General features: G+C 43.5%; 1 protein-coding gene across 1 annotated transcript in view; it reads right to left on the bottom strand.

Annotated features, from left to right (window-relative positions):
* The window catches only part of PTCH1 (patched 1), a 131,116-nt gene extending 120,430 nt beyond the window's left edge, over positions 1–10,686 (bottom strand). The window contains exon 1 of the mRNA XM_077299620.1: positions 10,559–10,686. Within this exon, the coding sequence (XP_077155735.1) occupies positions 10,559–10,561 (3 nt within the window). The 5' untranslated portion in view covers positions 10,562–10,686. The remainder of the gene's footprint in view (positions 1–10,558) is intronic.
* Positions 10,687–11,089: the final 403 nt, after the last annotated feature.

Consider the following 11,089-nt stretch of genomic DNA (forward strand, 5'->3'; position numbering starts at 1 on the left):
AGACGGCCAGGGACCTGACGGACATCAGAAGGTGAGTATGTACTGTTTTTTTTTTACATTTACAATGGTAACCAGGGTAAATATCGGGTTACTAAGCGCGGCCCTGCGCTTAGTAACCCGATATTTACCCTGGTTACCATTGTAAAACATTGCTGGCATCGTTGCTTTTGCTGTCAAACACGACGATACACGCCGATCTGACGACCAAATAAAGTTCTGGACTTTCAGCAACGACCAGCGATATCACAGCGGGATCCAGATCGCTGCTGCGTGTCAAATACAACGATATCGCTATCCAGGACGCTGCAACGTCACGGATCGCTATCGTTATCGTTGCAAAGTCGTTTAGTGTGAAGGTACCTTAAGTTAGGAATAAGGCTCGGTCCACACTATGTCTGTGCTCACTGTCGGCCATATACAATACAGGAAATATGTGTCCGACAGTGCGCATTGTCAAGATGGATGCCGAGGCATCCCTCCACCATTGTAAACAAATGTATACCACATAGCATACGTTTCGCTGCAGTAGTCTTCTGTATAGAAAAGCACACTCTGCTGTCCTTTACTATACAGTTAAACAGTATCCAGCTGCATACTGGCCAGACAGAGGCTGAAAGAACACACTTTAAGCCTTCGTCTGGTGATTAGACGCCTGTGGCGTCGTTACAGTATATGTCAAGAAAAGCTCATGATGTATACTGTGGGATAGGCGTACGGACAGAATATGCACCACCTAGCCTAACTCCATCTGGGCGCTAGCCATAGAAACAGCCAAGAGTTACACTTTTTTCCCATAACATCCATAGAAATGAATGGGAGTGAAATAAACAGTAGCACGGTGACGAGCCACTCTGGATATTTCCATAGTCCCATCTCCACAGGTTGGCAACTGGATGAGCTATTTCCGTTTCAGCCATGAAAGGCAGAGAATGGAAATAACTCTGTGGAATTTCACAGAGGACAGAAATGCTGCCATTTGCAAAAGCTCATCCACGTGTGGCGGAAATTGATATGTGCAGAGGTTTGAAATCGGCAGCATGTCAAGTTCTATGATGGATATTTCACCTTTCCGTGTAGCAGGGTTGAATTCTGAGGTAAATCTGAGTCAAAATCCACATGAAAGTAAGGCCATATGTATTTGGTCAGTATTTTACCTCAGTATGTGTAAGCCAAAACCAGGAGTGGAACAATCAGAGGAAAGTATAATAGAAACACGTCACCACTTCTGTATTTATCACCCACTCCTGGCTTTGGCTTACAGATACTGAGGTAAAATACTGACCAAATACTGCTAGTGTGAACGTAGTCTAACACATGCAGATTTTGATGTGGATTTCCAACCTACCCTAACGCCACGTTCAGTATTTGGTCAGTATTTTACCTATCTGTAAGCCAAAACCAGGAGTGGGTGATAAATACAGGAGTGGTGACGTGTTTCTATGATTCTTTTCCTCTGATTGTTCCACTCCTGGTTTTGGCTTACACATACTGAGGTAAAATACTGACTAAATACTGATGGTGTGAACATGGCCTTACTACAACTCACGTCCAAGGGAGGTCCAGGTATCATGGCGCTTTCATTTTGTTGTAAAATATTCCAACTACTCAAACTTTGATGCTCCCTGCTAAGACCTGGAAAACCCTAATACACCAATGTAATCCAGAATGTTGAGCTGAAAACACCAAACATTGCTAACTATAAGTCACCTTAAGACAAATGTAACTGTTTCCTAGCTGTCTGACACGATTCCTAAAAAGATCTGCAACTTTTTATCCTCACAAAGTCCTCTGCATGGAGTTGGACTAGAAGAAGATGTTCCAGCAGTGAGGGAGTTAACAGCAGCACTGTGTGTGTCCATTGAAGAAAAAAAAACTAAGCGTTGCTGGCGGGGAGGAGGGAGCTGAGGGGACAGGCCTGTGGGAGAGAGAAAAGCCGCCCGACCGGGGCGGGAATTCCGCCTGCGTCACGTGATGGACGGGCCCCCTGAGCCAGGCGCGCTCCCCGGTCAGCAGCACTATGGCTTATAGCGTAGTGTAGACATGTGCACTGTGCAGCAGGAGAGCTCTGCGAGGAGCCGGGCCACAAGGCTGCCACACAAGCGCCCACGTCAGAGGGCACAGCACCGTGTATACGCGCACGCCATACTGCCGCGCTCCGGCAGGACACATGCTTGTAAAGAAATACCGGCTCACAAGCCATAGTACATTCCTGAGAGGACACCTTCCCTCATGACGCTGCCCAATACCGTGACAGGAGCCCTCCTGTACCGTGTATAGAGTAACACCATGTGCACAGGAGCCCACCACCACTGACCTGAGGAGCCCCCTTATGTATTCAGCCCCCTCACACGTCACTTATATAACCAGCAGGAAAACCTGAGGCAACGCACGACATGTCTGTGAAGGAACGATCCACATTTGGGGATATTTTTAATGAAGTTAATGTATTTGGGAATAAAAACCATTTTTGCAATTGGATTTGGAGTGGCGTGAAGGTGCTTTACCTCCAATCCATGCACTGTCTATGTGACTGCTGGAAAAAGTCGACAACAGAGCTGCTATTACCGGCAGTCCCATCGACAATGAATAGAGCAGTGGTTGTATATGTGAAACTCCCAGATCCAGAGCCCCATTCTCAGAATCATTGGGGGTTACTGCAGTCGGACCCCCAGGGATAAGTCAACTGTCCAATGGTCGGGGGATAACTTACTATTGGGAGTAATCCCTTAGGCTACATGCACACGTTTTGTATTGGCAGCAGATTTTTCTGCCCCCAAAATCAGCGTTGGCAGGAAAAACGCTGGGTAAAACAGGAGTGTTTTTTTGTGTGCATATTTAATGCATTTTGCCTGTTTTGTTTCCCCATTCATTGGAATGGGTGATAAACACTGAGAAAAGGCTGAAAGAATTGGCGTGCTGCATATTTGATAAGCCGCTTTGAAGGTTCAACCTGCAAGGAGAAAATAAGCAGCATATGCAGGAGATTTCAGGAATCTCATTCACTTTGCTATTAATGGAAAACGAGTGGTTTTTTTCCCCACGGGGAAAAAAAAGGTGCAAAAAATATAACGTGTGAAGGGATGCTGCATTCATGAGGCTGCGAAGCCGGCCTTGAACACACGGATGTGTGAATGTGGCACAAGGCCTATAAGTACTCCTTGGAACTTTTCAACCTTTTTCCACATATCATGTTTCAAACATAAAGATACCAAATGTAAATTTTTGGTGAAGAATCAACAACAAGTGGAACACAATTGTGAAGTTGAACGAAATTTATTGGTTATTTTACATTTTTGTGGAAATTCAAAAACTGAAAAGTGGGGCGTGCAATATTATTCGGCCCCTTTAGGCCAGTCTCACACGTCCAGATAATTCCGGTACCGGAAAAATCAGTACCGGAGTTATGTGTGTCCGTGAGCTCACGTGGCACATCAGTGTGGCACACGTGCTGCAGCCGTGTGCCGCCCGTGTGCCGACTGAGTACCACACGGACCGTGCAGGAGACAGCCCTACAGTAAGCGCTGTCCCCAGCATGTGGTGCTGAAGCCACCATTCATTCCTTATCTCCAGCAGCATTTGCTGGAGAGAAGGAATGAAAAATCGTGTTTTTTTTATTTTTTTTGTTTTTAAAATTAAGTTCCCGGTCAGCTCCCGCCTCCCACCCCCTGTGCGCCCGCCCGCTGGCATTAAAATACTCACCCAGCTCCCGCGATGCTTCCTCTCAGCACCGCAGCTTGTCCTGTGTGAGCGGTCACGTGGTACCGCTCATTACAGGGATGAATATGCGGCTCCACCCCTATGGGAGGTGCGGCGCTGAGAGGAAGCATCGCGGGAGCTGGGTGAGTATTTTAATGCCAGCGGGCGGGCAAAAATTTACATTTGGTATCTTTATGTTTGAAGCATGATATGTGGGAAAAGGTTGAATACTTTCGCAAGGCACTGTATGTATTGGGAACTTTCTCCTATGTATACTGTAAAGCTGCCATTGGTCTGTTCTTTCAGCCTACGTCTGGCTGGTGTGCAGCTGCATACCGTTTGTGTAACACTATAGTAAAGTGCAGCAGACTGCACCTATATAGAGGGCCACTGAACAGATACATACATTATGCAGGATTTTTACAGTGGGTCCTTATGGTGGACATCGGCATCCATCCTGGCTGTAGCCACTGTCTGGTGAATACCTCCAGAGCGTATAAATGCAGTATTTACTTAGCGTAAGGCCGGGGTCATACTTGCGAGTCTGATGCGAGAAACTAGCATATCATACTCGCAAGTGTGACCCCAGCCTATCACCTCTAACGGTAGCCAGATACATGGGAGAAAAGATGGTTCACCATCTAGAATGGACTGGATTGATATAGAAATGAGTGTGGTGCCCCTACTGCACCCAACAGCAAATGTCAGAGGAGAGAAGGGTCCGCCATGTTGGATCTCATCATACCTAATGCATTGCTCTCACAGTAGGTACACTGCTTCCATACACACGACACAGCCTGTTCCCCTCATCCCATTGAAAGCATATGCAAGCTCGGTTCAGCTGGGTGTACATGTGTGTAGAGTGGCTCAAGAAGAATAGTTGTCACCAAACGATCAATCTGAGTCTAAATGCAATTTTTTCCATTACCGACACTTTATTGTGGAGCTCTTTTGCCAGATAACACGCTGCTCACTTCTTTCTCTTGTTTCTGTTTATAAGGAAGCTATAACCTAATGCAATTTTGTGCGGTCAATTGTGCGAAGGGCGGCAACAGCACCTGACGGAACTCGCTGATCTAGAATGGTATCCGCCATGGTGACATTGCCATCGATATTCTTTCTAGAAAATATGATAGAATGAAAAGGGAGATTCCACGTGGATCCTCCAACCCATATGTGAACAGAGCTCCAACTGCTAAACATCAGAACAGCAAATTTCCAACTAGGGTTCTGTAAAACCTTGGAATCTATACCTTGGGAGGGCAAGTAAAGAGCATTATTTTTTTACACTGAACTGCACCTGAACTGTAATAATAAAAAAAACCCTTAAGCATGGAAAAGTTCTAGGGGTTCCTCAGGAAGACAAGGTTTCTTCAGAGGTTTCTCTGGTAGAAAGGATTGAAATTACTGTTCTTGCAACAACAGAAATAAAAGGGTCACAAGTTCCTATTCAAATTGTGGTACAGGAACAGTAAGTGGAAGCCAAAGAATAGAAATTGGTGAAGCTCCCAGGGTATAAGTGAAATCTATCTGTAAGGCTCCATCTACCTGCCAAAGGGCAAAAGAGTGTCTTTTTTGGGCCTCCATTGGACAGCTATACATTGCCACTGTCTGTTTTCATCTGTATAGTTTAACTTTTTTGGCATAATGGGCAATGTGTGACACATGCCACAGTGGCATAGATAGGAAGTATATGTCAGGAATATTCTCTAGCAAAAAGGTCAATCCAGTCGCCAATTTTTTTTTCTTTTTTGGTTTGTTTGTTTTTTACAATGAAAGAAGTAAGTGTGAGTTTACTACGTTTTCCATCACTTCATTGTTCAGAAAAGAGCTGATTAACAACAAGTGCATCCTGGTTTTGCTCAATAGTAGTGCAGTGTTTCGGGAACATGCACTTTTAAAGCAGATTTGTCCAAAATGTTAAATTCATATTGATACAAACTCATACATTATAACATAGATCTGTCAGACCTGATGAGACTGTTGTTGTTACTTTGAAAATCCATGTCAAAATGGCTGCATAATCCTAAAGCTTAAAATGAGCATGAGCTAGAGGTGGACTCACAAAATATTCATTTTAATATTTAACCAATTTTCCAGAAACATCATTGTGACCCCCATATGTCACAAAAAACCATAAACATCCTCCTTATAGATCATAGTTAATAGAAGAGAACAAAGGAAGCTTTCTCAAATATATAAAAGCGATAAATTTATTAGTTACAAAAAACACTCATACAAAAAAGACCAATAAAATAGACATGATACAAAAACACATGAACACGTTATCTGTAAATACCCGTGTACAGAACACAAGAGTGTAAAGAAAGACACCAGGATTAATAGAGGAGCGTACCACATAAACCATTAGCTGTACATGTTCTTAATGTGGACCATAACTAAGGTGCTACCAAGCCAAAATCTCCATGTGTAACTATGAATAAAATACTATGTCTATCACCCTCTGTGTGTCCTATGCCATATGGACACGAGTGGTGAAAGAGCTATAGACCATGCGTTATGTGCACCCTAAGGTCCTAGACACAAAAACCTTGTGGACCCTGGAAACGCTAGTGGTCCTGAAAAAACGGTTATCATATTGAACACATGGGAGGCTGGTCTCACCTGGTATGCGGACGCTCCAGCACGCACCCCACGTGCGTGGGGTGCGTGCTGGAGCGTCCGCATACCAGGTGAGACCAGCCTCCCATGTGTTCAATATGATAACCGTTTTTTCAGGACCACTAGCGTTTCCAGGGTCCACAAGGTTTTTGTGTCTAGGACCTTAGGGTGCACATAACGCATGGTCTATAGCTCTTTCACCACTCGTGTCCATATGGCATAGGACACACAGAGGGTGATAGACATAGTATTTTATTCATAGTTACACATGGAGATTTTGGCTTGGTAGCACCTTAGTTATGGTCCACATTAAGAACATGTACAGCTAATGGTTTATGTGGTACGCTCCTCTATTAATCCTGGTGTCTTTCTTTACACTCTTGTGTTCTGTACACGGGTATTTACAGATAACGTGTTCATGTGTTTTTGTATCATGTCTATTTTATTGGTCTTTTTTGTATGAGTGTTTTTTGTAACTAATAAATTTATCATTTTAATATTTGTAGCTACAAATATTTAACACCACATACCTTACACAGCTTATCTTACATTGATTTTCAAAGTAAGGACACCAGCCTCATAAAGACTTGTGTTTGCAGATTCTATTGTGAAATATGGTGACAGAACCTAAAGTTTAAGGCTATGTGCACACGTATTCTTGGACACTGCTGATTTTTCCGCAGCAGATTTGATAAATCTGCAGGGCAAAAACGCTGCATTTTTGCTGCAGATTTACCACGGTTTTTCTGCGTTCCATAGGGGCAGCTGTAAAACCGCTGCGGAATCCGCAGAAAGAAGTGACATGCTGCGGAATGTAAACCGCTGTGTTTCCGCTAGTTTTTTTCCCGCAGTATGTGCACAGCGTTTTTGGTTTCCCATAGGTTTACATTGAACTGTAAACGCATGTGAAACTGCTGCGGACCTGCAGCTGCGGAAACGCTGCGGATCCGCAGCAAAATCCGCATCGTGTGCACATAGCCTAAGGAGGTAGTTTAGGCTTTCACCTACCAATAACTGAAGCTCCCCCTAGTGGTGGCTGCATGCATCCATAATGTGGTGTTTTAAATATATGTCCTATGCAGAGGATTTGGAGTTTGTTTACCATTACAGGTAAGATATATTACTAATTAATCGGGTCCGATGCCCCCTGCTAGTGCATTTGTTTGGAGGCTTCAGCAGGTAACCATCAATGCTTTTTTCTCTGCGATTTTTTTTTGTCAATTTTCTGGAGGATTTTTAAGTCCTCTTTGTGCGTCTGTGAGCTTTTACTCAATGTTTAGCGTTAGGACCGGCAAAAATGTAAGGACCCTTGACGTGGGTTGCCGGCTTACATATTGAGGCCCCAATATAAACTAATACCTTACATACATTGATATGTGGTTTTTTTTTGCACTTTATCTTGCAGGGCGCAGTCGGACCAAGATGGCTCTGTAAACTATAGGCCTCTATTCACACAGCATGCATTTTGTAGCACTGGGCGGCCCGCCTGTATGTGCGTTAGTAATAGGCTGTAGACCAGATGCTCTGCATTGCCTGTGTGAACAATGCCACATACAGACTATTATCTCTTATCTTTTTGTGCACTAATGCCAAACAGCCAACACTTGATTGAAAGTGGTTGTTTCATCGGTATTTTTTGCACCTGTGTTGTTGCCATCATTAATCGGGTCCGATGCGCCCTGCTAGTGCATTTGTTTGGAGGCTTCAGCAGGTAACCATCTCTGCTTTTTTTTCTCTGTGATTTTTTTTGTCAATTTTCTGGAGGCTTTTTAAGTCCTCTTTGTGCGTCTGTGAGCTTTTACTAATTAATCAGCCTATATGGTTGCATGGTGATAAATCACATCTATTTGTAGTGAACTCTCAGCCTAATAAACTGTCTCATTAAACATATTGTGAACTTGTGAAGATGAGGTTCTAAAGAAAATAAACATTTCAGCCAATTTGGCGGGAACAGAAGCTACAATTGGTTGGGTTCTTGTCTGCTTCATAAAACTATGGGAAGTGTATATTATTATGAAAAAAGCAATGACCGGAATCTAATGGGCTGCCAGCCACCAAGTATGAGCTGAGCTAACGTTGTACAGTCATTGCACTCATGGGCTTGGCCAAGCCATGTTGGACACAGGACAACACACTGGAAATACAGTCTGGGCACAAGATAAGTTATAACCACTGCCATTCGTCATCACTCACACACAGGAAAGCAGACTGGCAAGAAACATGTTCCATTGACGATACTAGGTTTTGGGAGTGGTGATTTGTGGAAGGCACTCTGCACCTCTATGTGGTTAACGTTCCCAAAATGACCTAAAACAGTGCTGCCAGCAAATTCTTTGTGCTCCTTGCGGTGCTTTATGAGTAGGCTAGGACTAAAGAAGTACTATCTTAATGATTCCTCTCCCTGTGGTCTAGTCTCCTTCATATGCAACTGATGAATTACTGTTGGGATATAATTCGCCTTGTTTGAGTAATGTTCTAAAAAGAGGAAGAGGTGTCATTGTAATAGTCTGCCTCAACTTGGGTGGTCAGAGGCATTCCTGCCCCCAATTTGTTTTACTGAGTGCTGCATCCCTGGCCATAATGCTATTCCTATCAATCTGCCCCTATTTACATGTGTAAGCCTTGCTGGCCTTTCATATGCATGCCCTGGACATGTACACCAGGTTTTGTTAACTTCCGCTAAATCTACAGATGTGTAGCAAGGAAAGACATGACAAAGGTGTCTTCTTCATTCCTGAGGTGGGATGTGTAAAAAAGATAAAGGATAACTTGATGCAGGTGATCAGGGTTCATTTCTCATATCTACATTAGAGGTTAAAAACTATCAGGCCATGTGTGGCGTACCTAATGAGTGTGAACAAGGGTGACCATGATAACTGATTCTACACTGAGCCTTCTGTATAAAGCACTCACATAAGCTATATTGGCTTTAATCCCAAAGTATTAGTAATGGTACAGCACTACTGCTAGTTCCACAGGGTTTACCTATACTCTGCACCTGCTTCCTTACAAGCTGAGCCACTAATAGTCCAAAAAACACTTAATATGTGGTCAAACGTCTGGAAACCAAGCAAACAATTTGTGACAGACTCCATATGGGAATTTCCTTGCACTCCTAGAATAGGGATTCTGTGAGACAATGGCAGTGGAGTAATATCTGTTGTATATTAGTAGTAGGCACCAGCTATTAGTGAACCAATGGAAAACATGGTGCAATAACTATTTACAGGTTATGAACACTGATAAATTACATAGCAGATAGTATCAGCCACCATGATGCACTGCATATAGATTTGACGAAACCTGTGTTTACACTATAATCCTTAGCATGTACATTTACTTCCAATGTATTTCTACATCTCCAATTTTTTACTTCTTAGAGTTGTACAAGCTATAAGATATGGTGAATAACTTCCAGACAATATATATATGCTACCATAATACCTATGGGCTCTAGAAATGGACTATTCAATGACAAGTTTCAATGCAATTCCACAAGCCATAGTAGGAGCATTAGACTGACAGCTCTTCATAGAGCATTGACAGTGGCCATCGCTAATGACAGTGTAACACTGCTGGTAAAAATATTATATTATTTCCAGCTTGTGAGCACAGAGTGGCTAGAACGTCATTATAAACCAGAATGGCCCAGGACAGGAGAAGTGCAATCCTGGGAGACACCATCCCTTGGGCTCTCTGCCTGTCAGTTTTCTATCCTGGAGGTTTGGAAGAGGATTTGATTTCAAGCCTGTGTCCTACAATTCCTTTTCTGTCCAAATATATTATCAGAGAATAGACATCTCTACCACAATTAGATACACCTTTTCTAAAAACAATGTCACCAAGAAATCCCCTCTTGTCACACACAGAACACACAAGAGTCTATATGGAAACCCCAAACTAGCAAGATCCATGTCTAGGAAGTCTACATAGTGCTAAACTACAGCTGTAAAATGATTGTGAGCGTTCCCTGGAAAAGGACACACACCTCACTGTGGAATCAGGGTACACACATGGAGAGTTTGTAGCTGATATTAGTTACACCCAATTCTCCCTATTACACCACATAATCCCCATCCCCAGATCCTGTATCCACAAACACACACCCTGCCAACCCTTCTCTGCCCTCCCTTTGCTCCTCAGCAGTAGCAAGATCACAAATACAGCCGGTGCCATTTGCCAACATCCCACTCCAGCTTTCTAAGTTCCCTCATGCAATTCAGCATATCACTGTACTTACCATCAAGTCCCTTGTCTCACGTGCTAAGCCCCAGTGAAATGGAAGATGATATTTTCCCCTGTATCCTTGGGGGTGGGGGGGCTTTGAGATCACATCAGTTCCCTGCCATCAGGAACTGAGAGTGTAATAATCCTTCTGGTGTGCAGGCATTCTGCAGAGTGCTGGAAGCTCTCACAATTACATGACTGTTTCTATTAAGCAGCTCCATCGTCTTCCATGTGGGTGGTCTGCCTCTCAATAGGCAGGACCTGTCAGCGTCACGTGACTCCCAGAAACAAGAAAGAAGGAGAAGAAACACGGTGACCTTTTTAATACAATAAACTTCTACAAGAGAAGGCAAAGCAAAGCCCTGTAAACATGTTATGTGCACCAGCCTGGCCTTGCAGGCAAACATACTGCACCCCCTCCTTTCATCTGCTTGCCACTGCAAAGGGAAACTGATAAGGCAAAGACATTTCTCAGGACTATGGTCACACTCTGAACCTGGGGCATTTTAGCAGCATCATTCACTAGATTCTTTGAACAATTTTC

The sequence above is a fragment of the Ranitomeya variabilis genome, chromosome 1 (genome assembly GCF_051348905.1).
Source record: "Ranitomeya variabilis isolate aRanVar5 chromosome 1, aRanVar5.hap1, whole genome shotgun sequence".
NCBI classification, from domain to species: domain Eukaryota; kingdom Metazoa; phylum Chordata; class Amphibia; order Anura; family Dendrobatidae; genus Ranitomeya; species Ranitomeya variabilis.